A 22,369-nucleotide genomic window follows, 5' to 3' on the forward strand; every position below is an offset into this window, starting at 1 on the left:
GCTAAGCTAATTATTCAGCAGTGAATTATACTAAGTTAAACTGCTTTGAGCAGTTGTTTTATAAATATCTACATACTGACGTATATGAATTGTAATGGAGATGAATTCGTCAATTTTATAAAAGTGTCATTAAAAACTTTAATATAAATGCGGTCATGGTGAAGGGAGAGACACGCTTATAGCGATATTAATGTCTTTTGTATGGTAGCTAATTGTGACTCTATCCTACTCCGCCGTGCTCAAGTAGGAACGTAATACAACAAAAAGTAAAAACGTAGATTAACGTTTTTCTTTCTGAAATATATATTTCTTGTAAATTTTGTCTTTTCTTTTTATTTATAAAATAATTCTGTTTTTTACTTTAACCCTGTTTTTTTTCAACAAGTTTCACGATTGTTTTCACTTCATTTATATATTTATTTAAGAAAAGACTGTCGCACTGTCCGAAGCATGTTTTGTTTAATGGGGCGAAGAACACAGGCTAGCACCAAGTTCAGGGATGGAAGTATCGCCATCTCCCTAACCCCGTAAGTCCCCGTACACATCAAAATGTACATAATATTTATGTGAAGCGATTCAGACCCAGACAACATTATTCCTAAGATCACGTAAATACCCATTGTATATTATAATGGAAATATCGCATTTAAATTTAGCGCTATGTATTCTATATGACCTACAAAGTAAGTCATAAAAAACTTAGGGTATATTTGCTTGGATGTGAATTACATTTAGTACATTTTAACGTACACGGGGACTAGGGGGGCCTCCTGGCTTAACGCTTTTTACATTGTAGTTTTGTTTAGCTAACACTATTTAACAAAACCTCTGTAGTTGCAATCCGTCCCGTGTAACGTGTTTCAATTTCTATGTACGTACAATATAATATTATTATTATTTTTTATTATTATTATAAAACATGGGCAATGGTGCCGGTGAAATAACATGCACATGGACTTGTCAACTTATGTCTCAGGATGAAGAGCGCAGTGGCAGTGCCTCTCCGATCTTGCGATTTAAAGCTCTAAGTGGTATTGCAACCGCTATGGACAGGCGTGTCGCTTACGATCAGGCGCACGACTTGTTCGTCCCTTCACATGACATTATAAAAAAATATGGATATAACTGCCACCAAAACTGGCAACGAAGTTAGCACCCAGCCAGGACTACAAAATTACAAAGGCTGCGTGAATATATTATTTCGGCATTAACGCTCATACGGGTAGGAAATGCAGCGGCACGCAGCAAAGTCGCCTAACACGACGTCGACGCCCGTACCCTCATAGCTCCGACGCAAACATCAAAGGATTGTCCTCTTAGCTAAGACAGGTCAAACAGCCTGCATAAATGCAAAAAGCTGTTGTTATTATTATAAATAGGTAATTATGTAACGTGGCGTTTTTGCTACAAAAAATATGAAAAATAGCGGTAGCCTATTCTAGAATTGAAATTTAAGCTTATTATATTTTCTATTTGTTGGGATCTGTAATTGGTTTTCAGTTGTTATTATTATTATATTTTAACTTTAATTTTAAGCTACTGGTCTCCCTATTAGATAAATTAATAAATTAATTGGTAAGTAAATAACTATATATTCTGTTTTACTTGGCGTGAATGTGGAGGCTTCGTGCGAATTCTTGGAATATCCACAACATACGGGTGGAACCCCAGCCTACGCCTGGTCCCCCGATCAGTCGAACCTCGCCCCTAGCTGCGTCAGTGAATAAGTAACTTAATAAACACCTAAACTGCGAAATTCGATTTAAGAGAAAGTAACTCGATATCTTACCTTAATCTTAATTTCATAAACTGTAATGCTGGCAAAATTCACAATAAGAAGAAATACGGGTTTATTTAATATTTACAACTTGCGCAAATTGTTTCCAAAGGGGGAACCTAGAAGCACAACCTTTCGTAGTACCTTTAAAACTAGGCCTCGAGCTGGTTATGTTCGCTATACATAAATATTGGAAAGCGCTCTTATCTAACCTAGTTTATATGCAAATAAATGGTGAAAACTTGTAGAAATAAGAAACATATTAGGTAATGTACATTATTTGCAAGTATGATATTTAATGAAGAACGGAGAAAGGTCTGTGTGAGAACAATTGCTTCTTGAGTGTTGAGATCCATGATTTTAATTTCTAAGTTTCGTTATTAGCAACTTTTTTATAAAAAAAAAAAAGTGCGCATTTGACCTCCATCTCACCTGATGGAAAGTGACGATGAGGTCAACGATGGACCATGCACTGCACACCTAAATAACACCTATTCACTCTCGCTTTGAAAAGTAATAACCAACATTTGTGAATGTAGGAATACCTCTCGCTAACAGTGAAAAAAAAAACATCGTGGTAAAACCGGAAATTTCAGAAAAGGTCCACAATTCTTCAAAAGCGTGTGTAGTCGACATATTGGACCAGCATGGTCGACTAGGGCCTAAACCCTTCCTTTAGAGGAGACCCGTGCCCAGCAGTGGCACAAATAATGTGTTGACGATGATGATAATTAGTTACTTAAAAATATGAACATTCATGTAGGTAATATTAAATTTATTGACTATCACAATGTTTTATTACTTTGATATTCAATTATTTTTTTGTGAAATTACATTGTTTATTAGCAGAGAAAAATTTGTAATGTCTGCTGGTTCAATCCATAGCTCAGATGGGAGACCGCTGGTTCCAATCCTGCTGGATCGAAGGATTTTTTCTTAGTGTTCGATCTTTGTTCATTAATTATTCATATACCCTATCTCTTGCATAAATGTAGTGTTTTAATATCATGTTCATAAAGCTAAAACATAGTATTCGATTTAGTTGCAAACGCCATTAGGTTAGTAATAATAAACGTATTTAATGAGAATGAATGTAGCTAGGTTACAAATGGATCATTACTTTATTGAATAATAACAATTAAGACAATATTGAGTTATAAGGTTTTCGCGATAGCAACATATTGGAAAAGGAACTATGTATTCGAATCTAAACCGCGTATATATATTTGTTATTCAAACGAACCAACAATTTTTCGGGCACTTTGCAGGTCCCATAAGGTAAGCTATATACGCGATTTACATTCGAAAAACAGTTTAATTTCCAATTTTGTATAAATTTTTTACTACATTCCATAATAAGAGTTCCTTAACCCTCTTTGAGACAAAACTGAAATTTGTACAGAAATCGTATAGAACTTAAATATGTACGTTTTTTATTATACTAAGTGACGGGACGAATAAGTCTGGTAGTAGGCGACACGCCTATCCATAGCATTTGCAGTGCCACTCAGAGGTTTATGTCGCAAAATTCTGAGGGCTAATGCCACTGCGCCCGTTACTCTGAAACAAAGGTTGACAAGTCCCATGTGCCTGTAATTTCACCAGCAGCATTACCCTTCAAAACCAGAACGCTATAATGGCCAAATGCTTGGCGGCAGTAATAGGTAAAATGGTAAACTTCCCTGGACGAAATCTCACAAGGAGCTCTACTGCTACTGTTTTTTATAATACGACTAGGCGATATTTATTTACGTGGATATTGTGTTACTGCAAATGATGTAGGTTTTACTATTATAAATTGCATGAAATAGGCGGCGTAGCGTAGGTAAGTATAAATAAAGGTGAATAGCCCCAGGAAGGGTTTGCAGACGACAGAGGGCGTTGCATAAATTACGAAGCGAGCACGGACTTAACCTTAAACAGATGTGGTTGGAATGCGAGGCGGCAGCGATGGTGGGTCTGCCCAAGAGAATACAGTCGCTACGAGAAATATAATGCCGTAAATTTGTTACTCTACTATACCTGCGTACATTTTGAATTTGTAGTCCAATTTTCATTTAAAAGATGCCTATCATTTGTAATATGTGTAATAGCTACAAGGAATATCGTTCCCGCCCTTACGTCAATAGCAACAAACTTCATGTTCAAAAACGCAGATTTATCTCTTACAAAAACCTAGATTTCGCACCGTTTGTGTAATATGGCCACATATGCAAAATGGTAACTTTTCACGAGATATTTTTCTATTTAATCGATAACGTTTTATGCTTATATTGTAAAAGAAGAGTTATACAATTTCACATATACATAATGTTTCGTGTAGTTCGTATTATTTTTATGGCTTTCATATGATAAAAGCACTTTTGACGCATGATTATAAACCAAGGGTACGATTTTCCGACTTCATATTGGGAGATCGTGCACTATGAAAAGTTACTACATTGTTTAGAACAGTATTATTAATATCAGAGTGAAAGCATTCATGTATTTTATGATTCGGCTCCCGTAGCATAGGCCATTCAGCAAGAATCGGCAGAGGTCGTTGGTCACCATTCGTCAATGTCATCCGACCTGCGGTCAACCACAGGCTCTAATTCGATGTGAAAAATCCTCGCCGCTGCCATCCCTCAAGTCGCCTGTCGCGGAAATCCGATAGATTAAAGTCTGTACTAACCCGGCATTTGAAATATTATTAAAACTAAGAGCGTGATTAAAAAGGTTTGGAATATTTTGTTCTTTTTTACGATTTGCGTAATCTTTGATTAAGTACTTCTACTTTAAGGGCCCCATATACGGAACGATTTGTCTTCACGACCTGTAGTTTCAGACTGATCGAAGCGACGAGTGACAGTGTACGTTTATGTCTTAAGGGCCAGAGGCGACGGATCAATACATTTACCGTGACGATCGATTGAAACGAGGAATGGTCTGTACATGGGGGCCTTTATTGTCAAATTTGCCTGAATGTGATCAATTGTACTGACTAATTTTATTGTTCGTTTAGTTTCTATGGAGATACAGACTTGGCGATCCTAAATCAGACTCCAGATGCTGAAATGCTTCATTAACGACGCTATGATATTGTGAATAAGTTTGTGGAGAAAAATAAAGTTTTGTATAATTTATGTTTTTAATGTTTGCCATACGTATATTGTGTACGCAATTCAATACCTGATGGGTATCCTAAAAAGATAAGTAAATGTGTTACTTATTGTTAAGTTGAGATGCGATCGCAATAATGGTATGCAATGCGTCATATCGCGTATCATTATTACGATTCCCTGCCTATTTCTGCCGCCAAGCAGTAAAGTGAGCATTACTTACTGTGTTGTATTTTTAAAGGGTAAGAGTGCTGGTTAAATAATAAGCACATAGAACTTGTCAACTTATGTCTCAGGGTGACAAGCGCAGAGGCAGTGTCCCTTAGATCTTTGCGATTGCTCTGAGTGGCACTGCTACTACTATAGACGTGTCGCTTAACAGCAGACGCACGACTTGTTCGTCCTGTCACTGGGTATCATAAAAAGCTACAATGATGTAAAATGTAATAATGCCTACTTCAGCAATCTGTCATATTGCGGGCAAAAAAAGTACATGCGTATCTTGAATATAATGGATCCCACAATGTTATTTAAAGGCAATGTGGGTGTCAATAACATGCCAGCTCAAAAGTAACTATATTGCATATCTACATAGTTGGTAACCCGCTTTTAATATGAGACGTAATTCCCAGCTATACATAAATCAACATATTAAATTCATACATATTCATTGGCTGGATACTATGCTAAAGTTGAATATAAGATCATTTGGCACGCACGACAGTGGTAACTGATATGAATTCAATGAGACTCGCAAGAAATTGAATGAAAAAATGGAATATCATAAATTAACTGCGGATTGAATTTCTTATTTCAACAATTATAATTTTACTGTTTATGTATTGACCAATTTTGTCGTTAACGTAATCTTACTTCTAAAGCAAAATAATTGGTGTTTTCATCGCAATCCACCTCAAACAATAGTTCATTAAACTCATGGATTACAAGATAGAAAGACCGCAAGGTTAAAAAGGTTAGATATATTACCTGTTTGAGAATTCGAAATCTTTGACAGGGAAAATTAATACTTATTACATTTGGTTTGCACATTGCAGAGATTGCTAACTCAAAAAATACAAAAATAGAGTAAATAACTAAAACTTTAATATTTAAGTTTAAGTTATTGAATATCACGATGTTTTACTACCATGGTATTAAATTATTTTATGTGAAATTACTCCAATATTTTGTTATAACTATCAATACAAAGACGGATCACTAAGAGAAATTTATTCTATCCGGCTGGATTCGAACCAGCGCCTTCAGAATACCGTGTCAGTCACGTTTTGTGGAGTAATTTCACAAAAAATGGTAGTAAAACATTGTGATATTCAATAAACTTAATACTAAAATGATTACAGCGACATCTCTAGTCAGCCGCTAAAGGTACCTGGCTGACTAAAGAAAAACTTTCATAGATTTTTCACAGATGGCGCTACGGCAAAAAGTCGTTAAAGACCAATAACAAAGATCTGCTACGAGCACATAGACAATTTCGTAAGTTCTGCTGGTTCGGTCCGTAGCTCAGTTGGGAGAACGTCAGTCACGGTATGCTGAAGGCGCTGGTTCGAATTCAGCCGAATCGAAGGAATTTTTCTAAGTGTTCGATCTTTGTATTAGTAATTATAACTAAAACTTTGCCAACTTTTGGCGATTAGCCCCAACATCTTCATAATTTTATTCTAATACGCAATATTAGACACGTGACAGCTTAACATCACTACACAGAGTGAACACTTTCTGTGCAGGATTGCGAGGTTGTCGGAAACTTCGCACTATGACAGATCACGTGTCATGATTTATAGTGTAATATTTGTTTAGTTTACTTTCAACTAGCGTGCAAGTTATAGTAGTAAAGTCTGTTGTAATTGCTGAGTAACAAGTGGCGAAGTTCGGAGAAAAATGAACTATAAACAATATCCTGAAACAGTAATACTATGTATTTCTACTGCTGAAACACACACAAGGATAACGTTACGACTTCACTTTCCCAACGCGTATGTATTTTCATTTATTACTCGAATAATCAGTAAACAATATCTAATAAAACTCGTGTGAAAGCATTCGGTTGACCTTTTTTATTGCTACAGGAAAAAACACTCACATTTAGTTGTCTCGAGAAGATAGATTTCCTTACAATACTCTATTTTTCGAAAGATTATTTAGGTCGATCAAACATCAGCAAGTTACAAATCGAAACTGTAAAGGTCAAGTCGTTTAAAGGAGGCTAATTAACTTGTACCATTATTTCTTTTGTGAACTTCAACCTAACATTCAACTGAGGCTGTTACGAAACTTGCTAAAAGGCACACTTTCGACAATCTGTCAAATATTTCGCATGCAATGATATTTAAATAACTTGTTACTTGTAGATATGACATATTAACGTCTCTGTATCATTATTACATCTATGTGAAACCCCGGTAGTGATCCGCAACAAGCAGCTATTCTGCACCGTTTATTCGTATTTACTCCCATTCGTAACTACTCCCATTTAACACCATTTAGATAGATTCTTCTCAGAAACTTTCCTTTTACTGAGATAGAAAGTGACGTAATAATATTTTCGCATTCGATCAATCCAAGATGTTGAAACTGTTTTACTCAGAATCGGTGAATGTGGAACGAAACAACTCACATCAATATTTGGTCAACAAATGAAACTTTCCCATGTTTTTGGAATTAAACAAAACATTACGTAAAAATATATTTTTTTCTCGTAAGAATTACCAAAACAAAAAATCTTTACGTAAGATCTACCAAATAGAAAACTGCAAATGCAACTTACAACAAGTTGTTTCGAGTAACATTTGTAGGATGTACAAAAAGATCATAAATTGAGTTGTTAGAGCATTCAAGTCTTCCGACTTCAAATAAAACAGGACTCGTCCTATTATTTCCGAGGCCTTATTACCCTTGTTATAGCTGATATTGCACCACGGGCTATGTTATAATGGCTGAAACTTATTCCGGTTTTTTTTAATCATTACGAGATAGACTCGTCTGGTATGTAACGTAATTTGTGTAAATTTAAGACAATTTTGAAGTTTTCAAAAAATCACCTTTTAACATTTCTCACGCAATTTACACAAAATTTCCTAATGGACTAGCACGTCAGAATGATAAGCGTTTCTGCTGAGCTGCTATCGCGGTGCAGACCCGTCGAGTTGACAGTGTGACCTTTCAATTTCTTCGCTGTGGAGGCTAATCATAGACGACAGGCGCGTTACTAGACACGAAGTTTTGGGAAATGGTATGTATAGGTAATAAATTTTCCGTATTTATTTATCTCTTCAAAGGTTTTCCTAGCACGCATTTTCGCATTTTTGTTCACGCAATGTCTATGAGCCTTCTCAAATACATGAATTTCTTGCCAGGAAACTACCTAAACCAAAACATAAGAGTGAAACTTAGCTTTTTATCAGTACTAAAAATAAGTTACTTGGAATTTACTTTGGGTACGGATTAATGTTTTGCTGGCAATTTATTTTAACCCCGACCCCGTGGCCATTTTAAATGTACGTAATATGTGAATAGCGATTCAATATATCAAGGCAATATTATTCCTACGATCATGTAAACGCCCATTGTCCATTATAATGAAAAAATCCCATTCAAATTTTGCGCTATATGCTATAATATATAGGATATCTAGAAAAATACATTTTTCATACAAAACAAGAGTATGCCTGATGTAATAATATTTAGGTACCTTTTAATGTGGATTGGACTTTTCCTATTGTAATTTCTAGGTCTTTGGAGGTTAAATATATTACGGTTCAAACACTAAGAACCAAATCCAAGTTGTAGACATCGCAAAAATACAGGCAAATGCATTTTATCCACTCTCCAGAGGTGTAGCGAGGTAGCGAGTGAGTCTCGAGTGTCGACCTACTTGAAAGCGATCACTGAGTGGCGGCAAGCAGGCTTTCATTGCACGTCTTGTTTCTTACGTAAGCGGTGTAAAGCATAATCGTAACCGTACAGTAAATAAATTTCAAACAAACAATCGAAATACATGTAGAAGGTAATTACATAACACCTAACGAATCATCGCAACAATCTGTCACGGCAGAAACGCAAGTTCATAGCACCAATTTATTTAACAACATGGGTCAGATAGACATAACACCAACGTCTTACCATCTTTAGGTACGACGATTATGTCACCGCTGAACATCGGGTGAGATTATGGCCAAACGTGTGTCTATCATTTATTTTAAAGAACGGATACCATTTACTCATAACTACAATGTAAAATCATATAAGCACGCATATACTTCGTACTTATATAAAACAAGCGTATTATCATTGAGGTCGATGAAGTATTTCCAACTTTGAAAATTGTTTTAAACTCTGTGTATAACTATTACGCATTGTAATAAAAAGTTTAGTGTAGTAACTCAGTTTTATTTGCCTACTGCGCTATGACCACCTTACATTTTATATTGGGTTACCCTTTTATGATTTAATTCCACATACAAATGTCGTTGTCTATTTTGCTATCGAATAAAAAAATGCATTTCTTGCTAAAGTAACTTACAATTAAAAAATCTAAATGAAAAAATACTTACTCTTTGAAGCCCACAATTTTCCTTCATTGAGAGATTCGAGGTAAAGCCTTAGGTCCACAGCGCACTGTTGTGGCAGGGCTGTATTATTATTGATGAAGTCGCCCCAATCGTGATGATCAAGCAGGCTCCGTAACCATGACATACGGGACATTGGGACAGACATCTCCGACACTTCTGAAGAGTTCACATTCCCTTCTGCCACACTCACTAGCACTAAAACTATTGCGAACAACATTGACTTGTTAAGTGAACGCATCTTTTTAAGCACCGTCATCATTGACACTACTAAAAAGTCGTTAGAAACTGTAATAATCCGAAATGTTCATGTGCACACTTTCATTTTGATTGCCCGTGTATGGAATATCTGAAACAAAATTAAGTCCAATTAGATTTTTATCTAGATAAACATTATGAAAGTTTAATATAATCATTTGCATTTTAATGTTTACATATTTTTAAATAACTTTATATTACAGTTTATTATGTGGTAAAAGGAATTAGTATTGTTTGCTTTACTATGATAATGTGATAACGTTATAAAAAATTGTGTCTCAGTAAAACGATTGGTACGTACGTGTATTTTATTTATGAAATTATGACGTTTGCTATATTTATTTTTATAAGTTTTTTTATAAATCATATTAGTTAAAACAATAATACCATGACAATTTGAAACAGAGATTCAAAATTTTCCGCTCAAATTAAGCTTGCGTCCACATAAACTTCCCCAATTGTATTGCGATCTTTTCCAATTCCTCCATTGACTTATTTGGGAGCGGAACTTATCCGCCAGTGTCTCGCAAACAACCATTTTATTCTCCGAACTAAACGGGACAGAAAGAAAGAGATCTAAAAATACCTCGAAAAATTATTTGTCCAGTCTTTTCTTCTTTTTGCTTTTTCAAAATTACTCACACTGTTTTCGAAAACAAGCGATATAAAAATTAGAATGTTTTAATTACTTAACCCATATAAAGCAAAGCCCTACGTAGAACAAAATTATCTTCATCCCACAAGCCTGTCAACGAAACTCTGTTGATTTTCTAACGATACCAAAAAAAAAATATGTGAGCGTTAGATAAACGATGTTGTGAGGCACAAGTTTCTGTATACAATAACTTTGACAATGCTTATTTGGAAACTATTTCGTGAGGAATTCTTGTTTTTGAACGATGTTAAGTTTATTATTAGATGTGGACTAAAATCATTCAAGTATGAACAAGAAATAAGTAGGTAGGTTCTCTTACAGATTTGTACATACGTGAACATGATACCCTTCAATGTAATTGAAACTAGTTAAAATATATTGAATTATGTTCAGGACCTCTATCGGTTAAGATAATCTCAGTACATAGTACTGATACAGGTAGGTTATTACTTGGTGAAGACTGAAAATCAGCAATGCTGAGTCTTTAACCTTTTTGTCCACATTACTCAATTGTTTTTTTTTCTATTCGTTTCGTTCTTTAAGTATTCTGTTTCTTATGTTTTGTGGAGAAATAAATATCTTTTTATTCAAAAGTCACTAGTTTGCCACCCTTAGAGGTGGAATACATATTTTCTTCAAATTTAAATGGGACTACTACTGTGGTACCCTCTATCTAGTACAAAAAGAGTCATCACAATCGGTTCAAATTCGTAGTTATCGCGTAATATACATACAAAAAAAACATGAAGTCGAATTGAGAACCTCCTCCTTTTGTTGAAGTCAGTTAATAAGATAATTTAGCGTTCATCTTTTAGAGTATGATGCAAAAGAGACGCGATTCCCTCCCCTTACTAAATCCGTCGCTGGTAGTTACAGAGTTTTGTAGCGGAGCTTGTGCTCGAGACTCGGGTTCGGACCCATCGAGTGTCTGTCTTCATTATCTCCTTTGTTATAAAAGATAATTCCTCTTTTGTTATGTTTACGCTTATTATGCTTACCGGCCTATCCCTACAATCGTTAAATAGTAAGTCCTATACCTATACCTACGACCATGAATATAACAATGTAGCTAATATAATGCCGTCAATAGTGTTAATATTTAAAATAAACTCACAAGATTTGTGAGAACTACGCTACATCGATAGCTATTTATTAAATTGCTAAATGCAACATCAATTTAGCCTTAAAACAGTGAATGGTCGAGCTTGATGGAAAACTATTGAATATAAAATTACCGAAAACCATTTTTCATTTCAAAATTCAATATCGCAATGTTTTTGTTCCTGGGACAGAAAATAAAGCCAGGTAAGCCAGAATTGTAAATGAATTTAATTTTCCCGGCACGATTGAAGCTTTTGTGTTGACAATTTACGTAAAAACCGATCAATGCGGATTCACGTTTCCCACTCGTAATTTTTTGCCTTTTGGCGTTTCCCCACAGACGCAATTTAATTTCAAAAACATTCAACGAAATTGATTGCGTCCACGAGTTTATGAAGAAAAGTAACTTCCACAGTAATAAAGTTAGAAAGTATCTAAACTTTCTTCTTTAAATTGCTATTGCAAAGTTTAATATCTATTTATCAATTACATTTAATGTGATTAGACATCATAAACTATGATTGAAAATTCTAATGTGTTATTGCATCAAATTAGTACGTGGATGTTCGTGCTAGTTTAAATCTCGCCTTCTTGAGATTAGTTGATAAGGTTAAACGTAGATAGAGCTGAATGCAATGGAGTTAGCTACTTTAGAAGTTAAGTAACTGTCGAATACGTTTAACACGTGCAACTTGAGTCGCTAAACTCAAAATCTTAACACAGACATATATTTATATTGACTAAGCAACTTCAAAAGAAAGAGGAGGTTATTAATTCCACTGTACTTTTTTTTGTATATTACGCGACTACTCCAACATTTGTGAACAGATTTCGACTATTTTTGTTTTTTGGAAAGGAGGCTTCAGCAGTGGTTCCATTCAAATTTGAAGAAAATATTTCAAGTCAGGGCAAGTCAATGAGTCAGGGCATAAATCCGGTTGATTGGATTTCACCCACTGTCCGTTAACCGATTTCACTTTGTTTAAAAACTACATTAAAAATATTTTAATTGAAAAGCCATATTCCAAAATTTAAGACTATGTGTTATATAACGATGTATGGAAAGATGACATGGATCTAGATTCCTCACAAATTCGATTCAAAGTGTATTCCATAGCATTTAAGTTTATTTGAAAAGAGCAATCCCTAGAGTTTCTTGCTCGTTCTTCTCAGGGAAGTCGGCGTAGTGAACGAGCAGTAGCTTTAATGAGACGTTTTCAAGTGTAAATTTATTTTACCTATGGAATAAATGATTCTTTCACTTTGACTTCAATAAAACTAGACAAATAGATGTAATTCCACAAACTTGATCGATTTGATTTCGATATTTTTTTAATATAAATACGGACCTTTTGAAACGATATCATACGTATCAATATCGTCGCAGTACGTAATCCATGATACTTTAATATGATCATTTTCTTATTGTACGATGCATACACTATAATGCTTGCCATCGTGGTGGAAGTTTTTGCCAATCGGCGTGTGTTACTTGTCGATTGTTGGGTAGGGTGTACCAGACGTACAGGAAAGTAATGGTCCGTCTTGCAGGGAGGCCCCTTTCCTGTACCCTAATTAATATGATAAAAGATATTTAGAAATACATTTAATTTTAATTAATGGAGATTTTACTGAAAAATTACAGCTCTCATTGACATTCTTTCTCAATTTTAGCATATTCATATCAGAAGCTCATTCATTATTCAATCATTCATTATTTTAAAAAGGAAATTTTGATCAGAACTAGGAACATGCCTAATAAGTTTTATTGTATTATAATCTCAGTACACACACACACACACACACACTCACAAATCTAGACTAGCTCCAACCAGTATATACTCAAAATTGTATGCAGACTTTTCGCGATACTTTTTTTAGATACTGTTTACCTTATTATATATTCAAGTTATACGTACAGCATTTGGAGAATTGAGAACCAGTTTCAATTACATCAAAATCGTATCCCCGACATTCTCGATGTCGGTTTTTTTTGTCATATCCATTGCCAGTGATATATATATCGCAAAAATGAGTCTGAAATTATATTATAGTTTCACTAATAGTAACACTTTAATATAAGACAGCTGTCTTCGAACGAAATGTGTCAGTTTCGCTATTTCCGGCGGCGGTGTGAACAAATTTCCGGCAGTGTCGGACATTGTGTCGAATTTCGAGCAGCAAAGTTACCAAAAATGGGATAATTATTGATTATAATTATCTATAACAATCCAAGATAATTTTAAAAAGAAAGTCAATTTTTGAAGGAATAATATAGACATAGTATAATGTAATGTAATATTCCTAAAAGCAGAATCGCCAAAAATGTTTAAGGAAAAAGGAAGAGGCCGTTACTATAAACGTTACTAAATTTATTTTATTTAATTTGTCACCTTAGGTGTTCCTAGCTTCGTTGACTTATGTTTACAAAACGAAATTAAGGTTCTTGGGTACTAGGGAGTAGTTAAGTTTCACTATGTAAACCTATCTTTATAAATTTGATACTGTCCCTTATATAATTTTCAGAGGATTTTTTTTTCTAGCCATCACTTGATATTTGGAACTATTTGCAAATTTATATTTGAAAGAGCAACAATTTTAATTTTAAGTTGAACGCAGAATTTGAATATAAACAAGGAATGCTGCAGCTATTCGCTAAAATAGATCTTAATTAGCAAGACAAAAGCTTCTGGAATTTCACAAAAGACAATTAGGGGTTATTGAAGAATGGTCTTTAAATGAGGAGGCCCGTTGGGTGGCGGGCGCGTAGAGGCTACGTCACGAAGTCCCCAACTAAATATCTCGATCATTGCAGAAGTAAGTGGATATAAAATGACATTCATAGATTGCGTGGCAACCTTACAGCTTCAATTGAATTAGATGCACTACTGTTGTTCAATTTTACGTAATGTACAACGTTTTCTCACGCGGTACAACTTGCATAATTACAAATTACGAGCGAGAGCTCGTAATGATTTCTATTTGTAACAACGGCTTATTTGCGAGTAATTAGGAGTACGCATTCAATTATTTGAAATCATCAGTCTCAATATATTTCATGACAATGTATTCGATAAATTTGTAAGTACGCGAGCTCGTTGAGTTCCCTCGTATAAAGATTAATTATGAACCTGTAACTTTACATTCATTATGAAGTTGTGAAAATTATGTTATTGTGAAATGATCGAAATCACTTTCTTTTACTTTTCAATATATTGTAACTTAATTTGGATAAGCAACATAAGGTTCACATTGTGCAGTCTACATTCAAAGTCATATTTTTTTTGTTACAGAGGCCTCTGTTTACTGAGCTGTAACTATTTATACATGCAAAACAAAGAGCAACTTTAAACTGTCAGCATTTTATATAACAGCTCGTATATATGCAAACATAATTTGTAACGTTGTACGTTTATTCTACAACTTAAACTACTTATTTCATCTAAAATAAACAATTAACAATTATTAAAATATATTATGTAATTAATTAAAACTATGTACAATACGATTGCATTTACAATTATAATACAATTTAACTTTATACTAATTATATTTACAAATTAATCCTAATACTTACAAATAATTATCAATAATAGTAACATAATCATCGTTAATATTTTACTAGTTAAAATGTTAACATTCTAACAATTACATTTCCGAGCCTGAGTGTCCCTATGCGTTGGTCGCTATTGTCTCGAGAGCTCTCCAGCGGAACCGGTATGGAACATTCTAGGCCCTCGCCTGGCCGGCCGCGAGTCAGTCCGCCACCGTCATCGAAAGAGATCCCGTGTTGCGTTCGCAATTGAATATAGTTGTGTCGTCTTACGTGCTCGGCGAAGAGATTATATACTTATTATATACACCAGTGCTGCGGACATCCTTATTAATTTGAGTCCTGACGTATTTCGGGGTCTATATTTCTAAAAGTTTAACGTGACATTCCACACCCAGTTTTGGGTGCTCCGTTACCCGATATTTTACCGGAGGACAAACACAATATTCGCCCACCATCTCGACGCCGTTCCTGCCCTCGTGCCCGCTGGCCGCCCTCCGCGGCCCTGTGACTATCAGCAGGAAAGTACCGGTCTGCGACGGCAAACTCTAGACATAGGCATAGTACCAACGACCCTAATTCACTTAATATAAAATTGTATGTTGACTTCGTGGTTTTATTTTAATAATAAAAGGTATGAACGTCACAAATTTTAAAATGAAATAGTAGGCGCAATAACGAGTTACAAATCTTTATGCTTACTCAAACAGAGTTTATTAAAAACGTCTCGCCCTGTTTTACCTGACATAATGATTAAGGATACACTTGACAATATTAGGAAAAACACACTTTCACTATGAAAGTATGCTTATTCAAGATGTTAGATAAATATTCGAAGGACTTGCCAAGAGTATACATACATAGGCACCAGAAATTAACCAAATGTGTAATAAACAATAATAATATATTTTTTTATCTCTTTATTGAATACCACGACGTTTTATACTACCATTACATTCAAGCATTTTTTGTGAAATTACTCCACTAGTTTATTGTAACTATTCATACAATAATCGAACAGTAAGAATAATGCTTCGATACGGCTGGATTAGAACCAGCGCTTTCAGCCATACTGTGCCTGACGCTCTCCCTAATGATATAGAGCGAACCAGCAAACCTTACGAACTATTTTATGTGCTTGTTGCAGATCTTAATATTTGGTTTTTAACGACTTTTTTGCCGTAGCACCATTTGTGAAGAAATAATTTTACTTAGTGTTAATTTTTTGTATTTATAGATACTATATATATACTATATGTATAGTATGTGATAAGAGACCGATATAGAGTAAATGAATTTATGTAAGTATATGTAGAATGGAACTGTTTACATAACATGCTTTTCCCACAAAACAAATGACAATCGTGTTTTCACGTTTGCCTCGAGAAACAAGTTTTGTAATAAAGCGTAAAGCTGTAAACTTGTACAGTAACGTAATTGCACAATAGATTGTATGCAGTTCTTCAAGCGTCAAGCACGCGCCGCAAACTAAATTTCGCCACTACTGGTGTGGTTACAACTGCACGCAGTGTGCATTTCGGTGTATAGATGACCTATATTGTCTTTCCATGCCAAAGCCACGTATCGCCGCAAACTCGCGACCCACTATTCGCGCAAAACCGAAAATTTAATCCATTTCAATGAACACTGCTCATATCGTTTAAACTGCGATAGAACGCCTTTTATGTCGTCAATCAGTTTGAATTTCAAATATATAAAATATTTTACGTTTAAATTCTAAACATTAAATTTCCAAAACAGACAAAACAAAGACGGAGAGGATGGGCTGTTTAAAAAAATCATCAATGGTAAAAACGCTAATGGCTGGGTTATACTTATACGAGTACATCTAATTACGCGTGAATTCTCGCAAAATCCCTGTTTTTGGGTCAAGAGGACTCGGAAGTGCGCGGAAAGGACGAAAGTTCAACACTCTTCGAAAATTCACATAAAAGAGTAAAGCTCTTCAAAATGTGGATTTCAGTTATTATGTCCTAAATACCCTACATCGGCAAGCAAACATACTCCTCATAATATTTGTTCTTACGCAAATGTTCCTGTTGTAATTACCGAATACCATTTCTGAATCTGAATATGTTTTTACATATTGGTTGATTGATGGATAATTTATACTGTCGATTTCGAAAAAGTTACGAACATTTTCTAGATTCAGTAATTATATTACCTACTTAGATAAATTTCGTACAATGTGGTTGCTCGAAAGGACAAAAATATTATATTCGTGTATTATGATAAGCTGAATGGAATACCTACGTCTTTTATTTCTTTTTCAACATTTGATTTAAGTTCTTCGTCATATGTTTTTTATCTTATTTTTAATAGCAACAAAAAAATATTTTCGTCTGTCATGAAAGCTTTTGAAGCAAGGGGAAATTTATTGCGAGCTCCCTGGGGCCTACCATGACATCTCATATTTAAAGCCTAAAAAAGAATCTCGAGAATGTCAACAACCAATTTTTCTATAAGTTGTGTTCTATTTAGTTTTAAGCAAAGGATATAAGATTTATGACTGAAAAGTTTTTCACCGCTTGCATAGTTTAGTAATCAAGAGCATTCGATTTCATGATTTTCAATACATTCTTAAAAAATAGACTTTTTGACTGAATCTCGATAATATGAACAATAAATTAACTGAAATTTAACTTTTATTCAGGGTAATAGGACATTGTTTGATGTAATTATTAACTCGAACTAACCAGGTTAAATTCGTAAAATTTACTCTAACAAGCATTTATTATTATAAAATTTTGAAACTTAGAGGGAGTAAGTGCTTTCAGGAAATCATTCTTTTTTAAATTAATTCCGCACCTTCGTACGTATATATGACATATATATATACAAACATTATTTACAAACACACGTTATACGGATATTTAAATATTTCTCAAATATATGCCACTTTGCAATAAAACGCGGGTAGCAAATCTCGACCTTGCGCGAGCTCGCGCTTTGATTGTGGATAGTGAAGATTCAGTGCTGTTCAGTTCAATTAGTGATAAATACGCGGCTGAAGTAACATGTGGAATGTCCCGTAAATTATTATTATTAAATATGTTAACGCGAGAAGAATCAGATGAAACCATCATTTTTTAAATCTCAATCGTACGTACCCCACAATCTCGCGATTGATATTAATAGTCATCGCGAGCTCGCGCGAGACCGTGCGAGCACTCGCGAGATCGCGCGAAAAATCGTGTTTTCGTTGCAGAGTATACTCTATGTCAGCAGCAATACGGTTCAATATTACATCAACAAATATTTCGTCAACCTTATCTCCACTGCCATTGACTTACAAATAAATGGACGACGGGTCTAATACAAAAACCACGAAAAAAATGTCCCAAGTCAACCTATTCGAAATTTAAATTGTAATGTCATCGCAGTATCGCGCTGTCAGTAGAACAAATGAAGACTAAAGCGGAGTGTCGCGCTCTGTATACGATTTTAGCGCCTTACAAGTGCGGACACTTTTTAGCGCGGACCCGACGTCCATATAATTGTAAGTCAATGACCACGGCGCTCTTTTGAGATCTGAATAAAATTTTATTGTCTATGGTACTCGCCACTAAACTGAAAAATTCAATTGAGTATTTATGGTTCCGTACACATAATTAATTGTATAATGAGTTTCAAAAAATGAATGCCGCAGTTTTTGCTAGATAAAACATCAAATATGACGCTATTCAAACGCTCGACTGCCTTCTGATTGATTAAAGTGGCCTAAGGGTCTCGCAACCTTTTTTTAAAAATATATTGGTTAAAATATAAGGGGTAATTTTACTAACCAATCGGGAGACAGTACAGCGTTTGAGTAGCGTCATATTTGATGTTTTAATTAACAAAAACTCATTATAGTTCTGCGTAGAGAACTATAAATACTCATTATTAAATTTTTCAGTTCAGTCGTGAGAACCATTTTTTAAATTTTATTCAGAACTAAAAAGAGCCCGTTTGTGATATGGTTTATGAAACTATATTTAAATAAATTATAATTTTTATCACATCCTGAAGATGTGATATGCACAGTATAGATATATATCGTGGAATCAATATTGTCTGTTCACATGATAGCAATGCCGTGTTGAGAGGTTCCGTGTTAATTACAAAGTGCCCATTTCAAATGATATTTTTTTTACAATAGGTATATTTACAACAGTAAAGAGAGATGATTTGGAGTAGTAAAGATTACTACATTAAAGGTGACTGTAAAATCAATACTGCTCACTAGAGATATGCCCGCACTAACAAAATTGTACAGTAGTACTTGCTTAACGCGTAGGTACTATAATCGCTTAACACCCGGTGCACGACTTGTTCGTCCCGTCTCTTGGTATCATTAAAAAAACGCTTATAAAATGATTTTCAGATTCTTTGGCCTCTAAAGCTTTAGCAGTGGTCTCTACACATATAATTTTATTCATAGAAGTATTTTTTCTAATTTTACATATTAATTCCTGCCTGAAAATTGGTTTCTGAGATTAGAGTACAATATTTCATCTTGAGGATTAATATTTTATCTCTGGAGCTTAGCTACGTTAAAACGGACACAAAGACAGGCTCCTTTGTTTTATGGTGAATAAAACAATAAATCTTAAGTTAGTTAAGCACTAGCGAAGTCTGATAACAAGAGACTGTGACAGAAATAGCGCCATTAATGAAATATAATTTTCAATTCTTCTTTGGGGTTGTGCGGTAACTATATAAAAATAATGTTTATATAAATATATACGAATGCACGAATTAATGAAAATGTTTCTATACATGTCTCTTTCAGAATTGAAACAACTTTTTTATAATATAAAACAGTTTCCTCGTTATTAGGGTAAACTACATAGGATCCAAAGTCATTTATATATGTATATAATGAAAATTTTTCTTATTATTTAATTTTGCATCCAACTAATATTAAATAGTATAATATATATATTAGGAAAGGATAACCTGCTACAAGCCCAGATAAACAAAGTAGTGTGCCACGTTTGCCTATCTCTGCACCGCACCGTAGACATTTCAACTACAACACAAATAATTGTTTTGACTTCTATGATTTTAAATTAAGTAAAATTTTAAATGACCTATTACAATATTAATATAATTTTTATAAGATTGGCTTGGTACCTCAGAAAATATGAGAATATAAAAACACGATTAACCCACGAGACGGTTTCTGACAGGTGCCCTTAATTTAAATGGGGTAATGAACTCCCGATCGTACCCATGTTTTTTTTCGTAGCATGATCAAACATTTCAAAATGTCAAAGAGAAAATAAGATTCTATATAATTCAGACGCTCAATATCCTGGGAAAAGCGAGCGTGCTATCATTGACTGTAAATATTCTATGAGTGTGCTAAAAGCTCCACGCACTCGATGTTTGAGAATAAAAGACGGCCACGCTAGTACCCATAGATTTCCCCAGGCGTCCATGAATTTACAAGAATGGAACAAAGCTCATATTTGCTACTTCAACACGCTGCAATGAAAGTAATCACCAGATCAGTACAAGGTAAGTAGTACTTATACCCAATCACCAAACGATCTTATTTTCTTTCCTTAATTTGGGAGCGAAATAATAAAAAAGATGGTGTATTTTAGTGTTCAACCAGAAATCTGCCAAATCGTACGTTACGTAACAACCGACTGAATAGGAACATAATGGAATGATTAATTGTGGGATGAGAACCATTCCCCGCGATAATGAACTTCATCGGTCATACGACGACCACTTCACTGCCAATATATCTTCTGTACCAAATACTGTACACCTACTAAACACGCGCAGTCTTTACAATTAAGACACAATAGAAAAATATTTGAGATTGGTCTTATGTAATTGCACACATGCCTTGTTAGCGGCATAAATGAAGTGACGCAACGTGTCATCCTCGACAGAGGCAAAACTAACAAATGGTGAAAGTTCACAGTGCCATGCACTATGGCCGGCGGAGTCCGAGTCGATAAAGATGGCTTGTAATGTCGATTTTTTATCGGTTGTTAAATGTCACTGCCTTCTCGAAATAGCGGGAAGCAACGGACCGGATGTCAGGGATTTTGTTCTCGACGTTTTTCCACTTTCCTCGTGAGTGGAGTGAACCGCGGCGGTATCGTCTGAAATGGAGCGGCAACTTAGGACCGGTTCTTTTCGCACTGTTTTACGCAACCGATCGATGCAATAATGTGCCTGAATTCCGCGCTGATTAACGCGGTATGATAAATACTACCTACTTTTTAGCAGTACCTATATGCGTATTGTCTGTGCAAGTCCTGCCCAATGAAAACGTATCGTTGGTGAAACCACTGTCGAAATCGTGTAATTAAAGCGTTGAGTTGCGGACAACTACGCGACGATCGCCGCTACAACAGCGGAGGTTACAACACAGTTTATGGTATCATTTTGTATCTAGCACACTGATAGATAATCAAATTATCAATTGCGTGTGAAATCATTAAACATGATTATTTATATTTCGTCGTCGCAGGTAACAGCTTTTACTCCAATTAAAACTTACGTGTCGTTACATCATTGTTGGGTATCATCTAATCAATCAATTTGCTACCTCTAAATATATCGCATAGTTAACTCTTTCCTACTTTTATTGTTTATACATTGTTATATTATAAAAGTAAATACTTAATCACAACTACAAATCAGTCTTACGCTATCAGAATTGGAATAAGTTTAATCGTCAAACTACTAAACACTCTGAACAAACTCTAAAGCATTTAGATATAGAACCTCAGTTTAAAAACATTTCAAGAGACATTCTCATTATGAAATGTCGATTCACCGATTGTGAGGCTAGACATTATAAAATGTAATTATATCTACACAAACAGTCACACGCCAATGCAGACACTTGATGAAAGCGCGTTTTATTTTGCGATATGATTACATTTTTTTTAATCCTATGTTATTTAACTATATTTAATTTCTGACTAACAAATTTAATTACATTCCTTCAATGAATAATAGACTCTAGGTCTCACGCATAGAGTAGGTACTTATAAGTAAGAAATGCTAAGTATAATCAACAATACAGAAGGTTGTTTTTATATTAAAATAAAAAGGCAACCTTAATTTCATAATAATGAGTAGTAAGTAACGATCTAATATAGTGTATGAGTTTACATTTTATAAAAGATATAACAAAAAGGTGCGACAACATTTCAGCTGGCGATTCTAACGTAAGATAACATAACTACAAAAAAAATATTTAAACAGAAGGTAAAAGATTTGGTTCTCCATACAAATATCCGATTGATCGTAGAGTTTTGTATTTCGGAATCAAAATTTAAAAAAAGGCATTTGCTGTTT

General features: G+C 34.6%; 1 protein-coding gene across 1 annotated transcript in view; it reads right to left on the reverse strand.

The window, feature by feature from the left end:
* The window catches only part of LOC113233451 (nose resistant to fluoxetine protein 6-like), a 66,715-nt gene that overhangs the window by 43,870 nt on the left and 476 nt on the right, over positions 1–22,369 (reverse strand). Inside the window, exon 2 of the mRNA XM_026468590.1 lies at positions 9,453–9,816. Within this exon, the coding sequence (XP_026324375.1) occupies positions 9,453–9,729 (277 nt within the window). The 5' untranslated portion in view covers positions 9,730–9,816. The remainder of the gene's footprint in view (positions 1–9,452; positions 9,817–22,369) is intronic.

This window comes from Hyposmocoma kahamanoa, unplaced genomic scaffold (genome assembly GCF_003589595.1).
Source record: "Hyposmocoma kahamanoa isolate Upper Pololo Valley unplaced genomic scaffold, ASM358959v1 78, whole genome shotgun sequence".
In the NCBI taxonomy this organism is placed as follows: Eukaryota; Metazoa; Arthropoda; class Insecta; order Lepidoptera; family Cosmopterigidae; genus Hyposmocoma; species Hyposmocoma kahamanoa.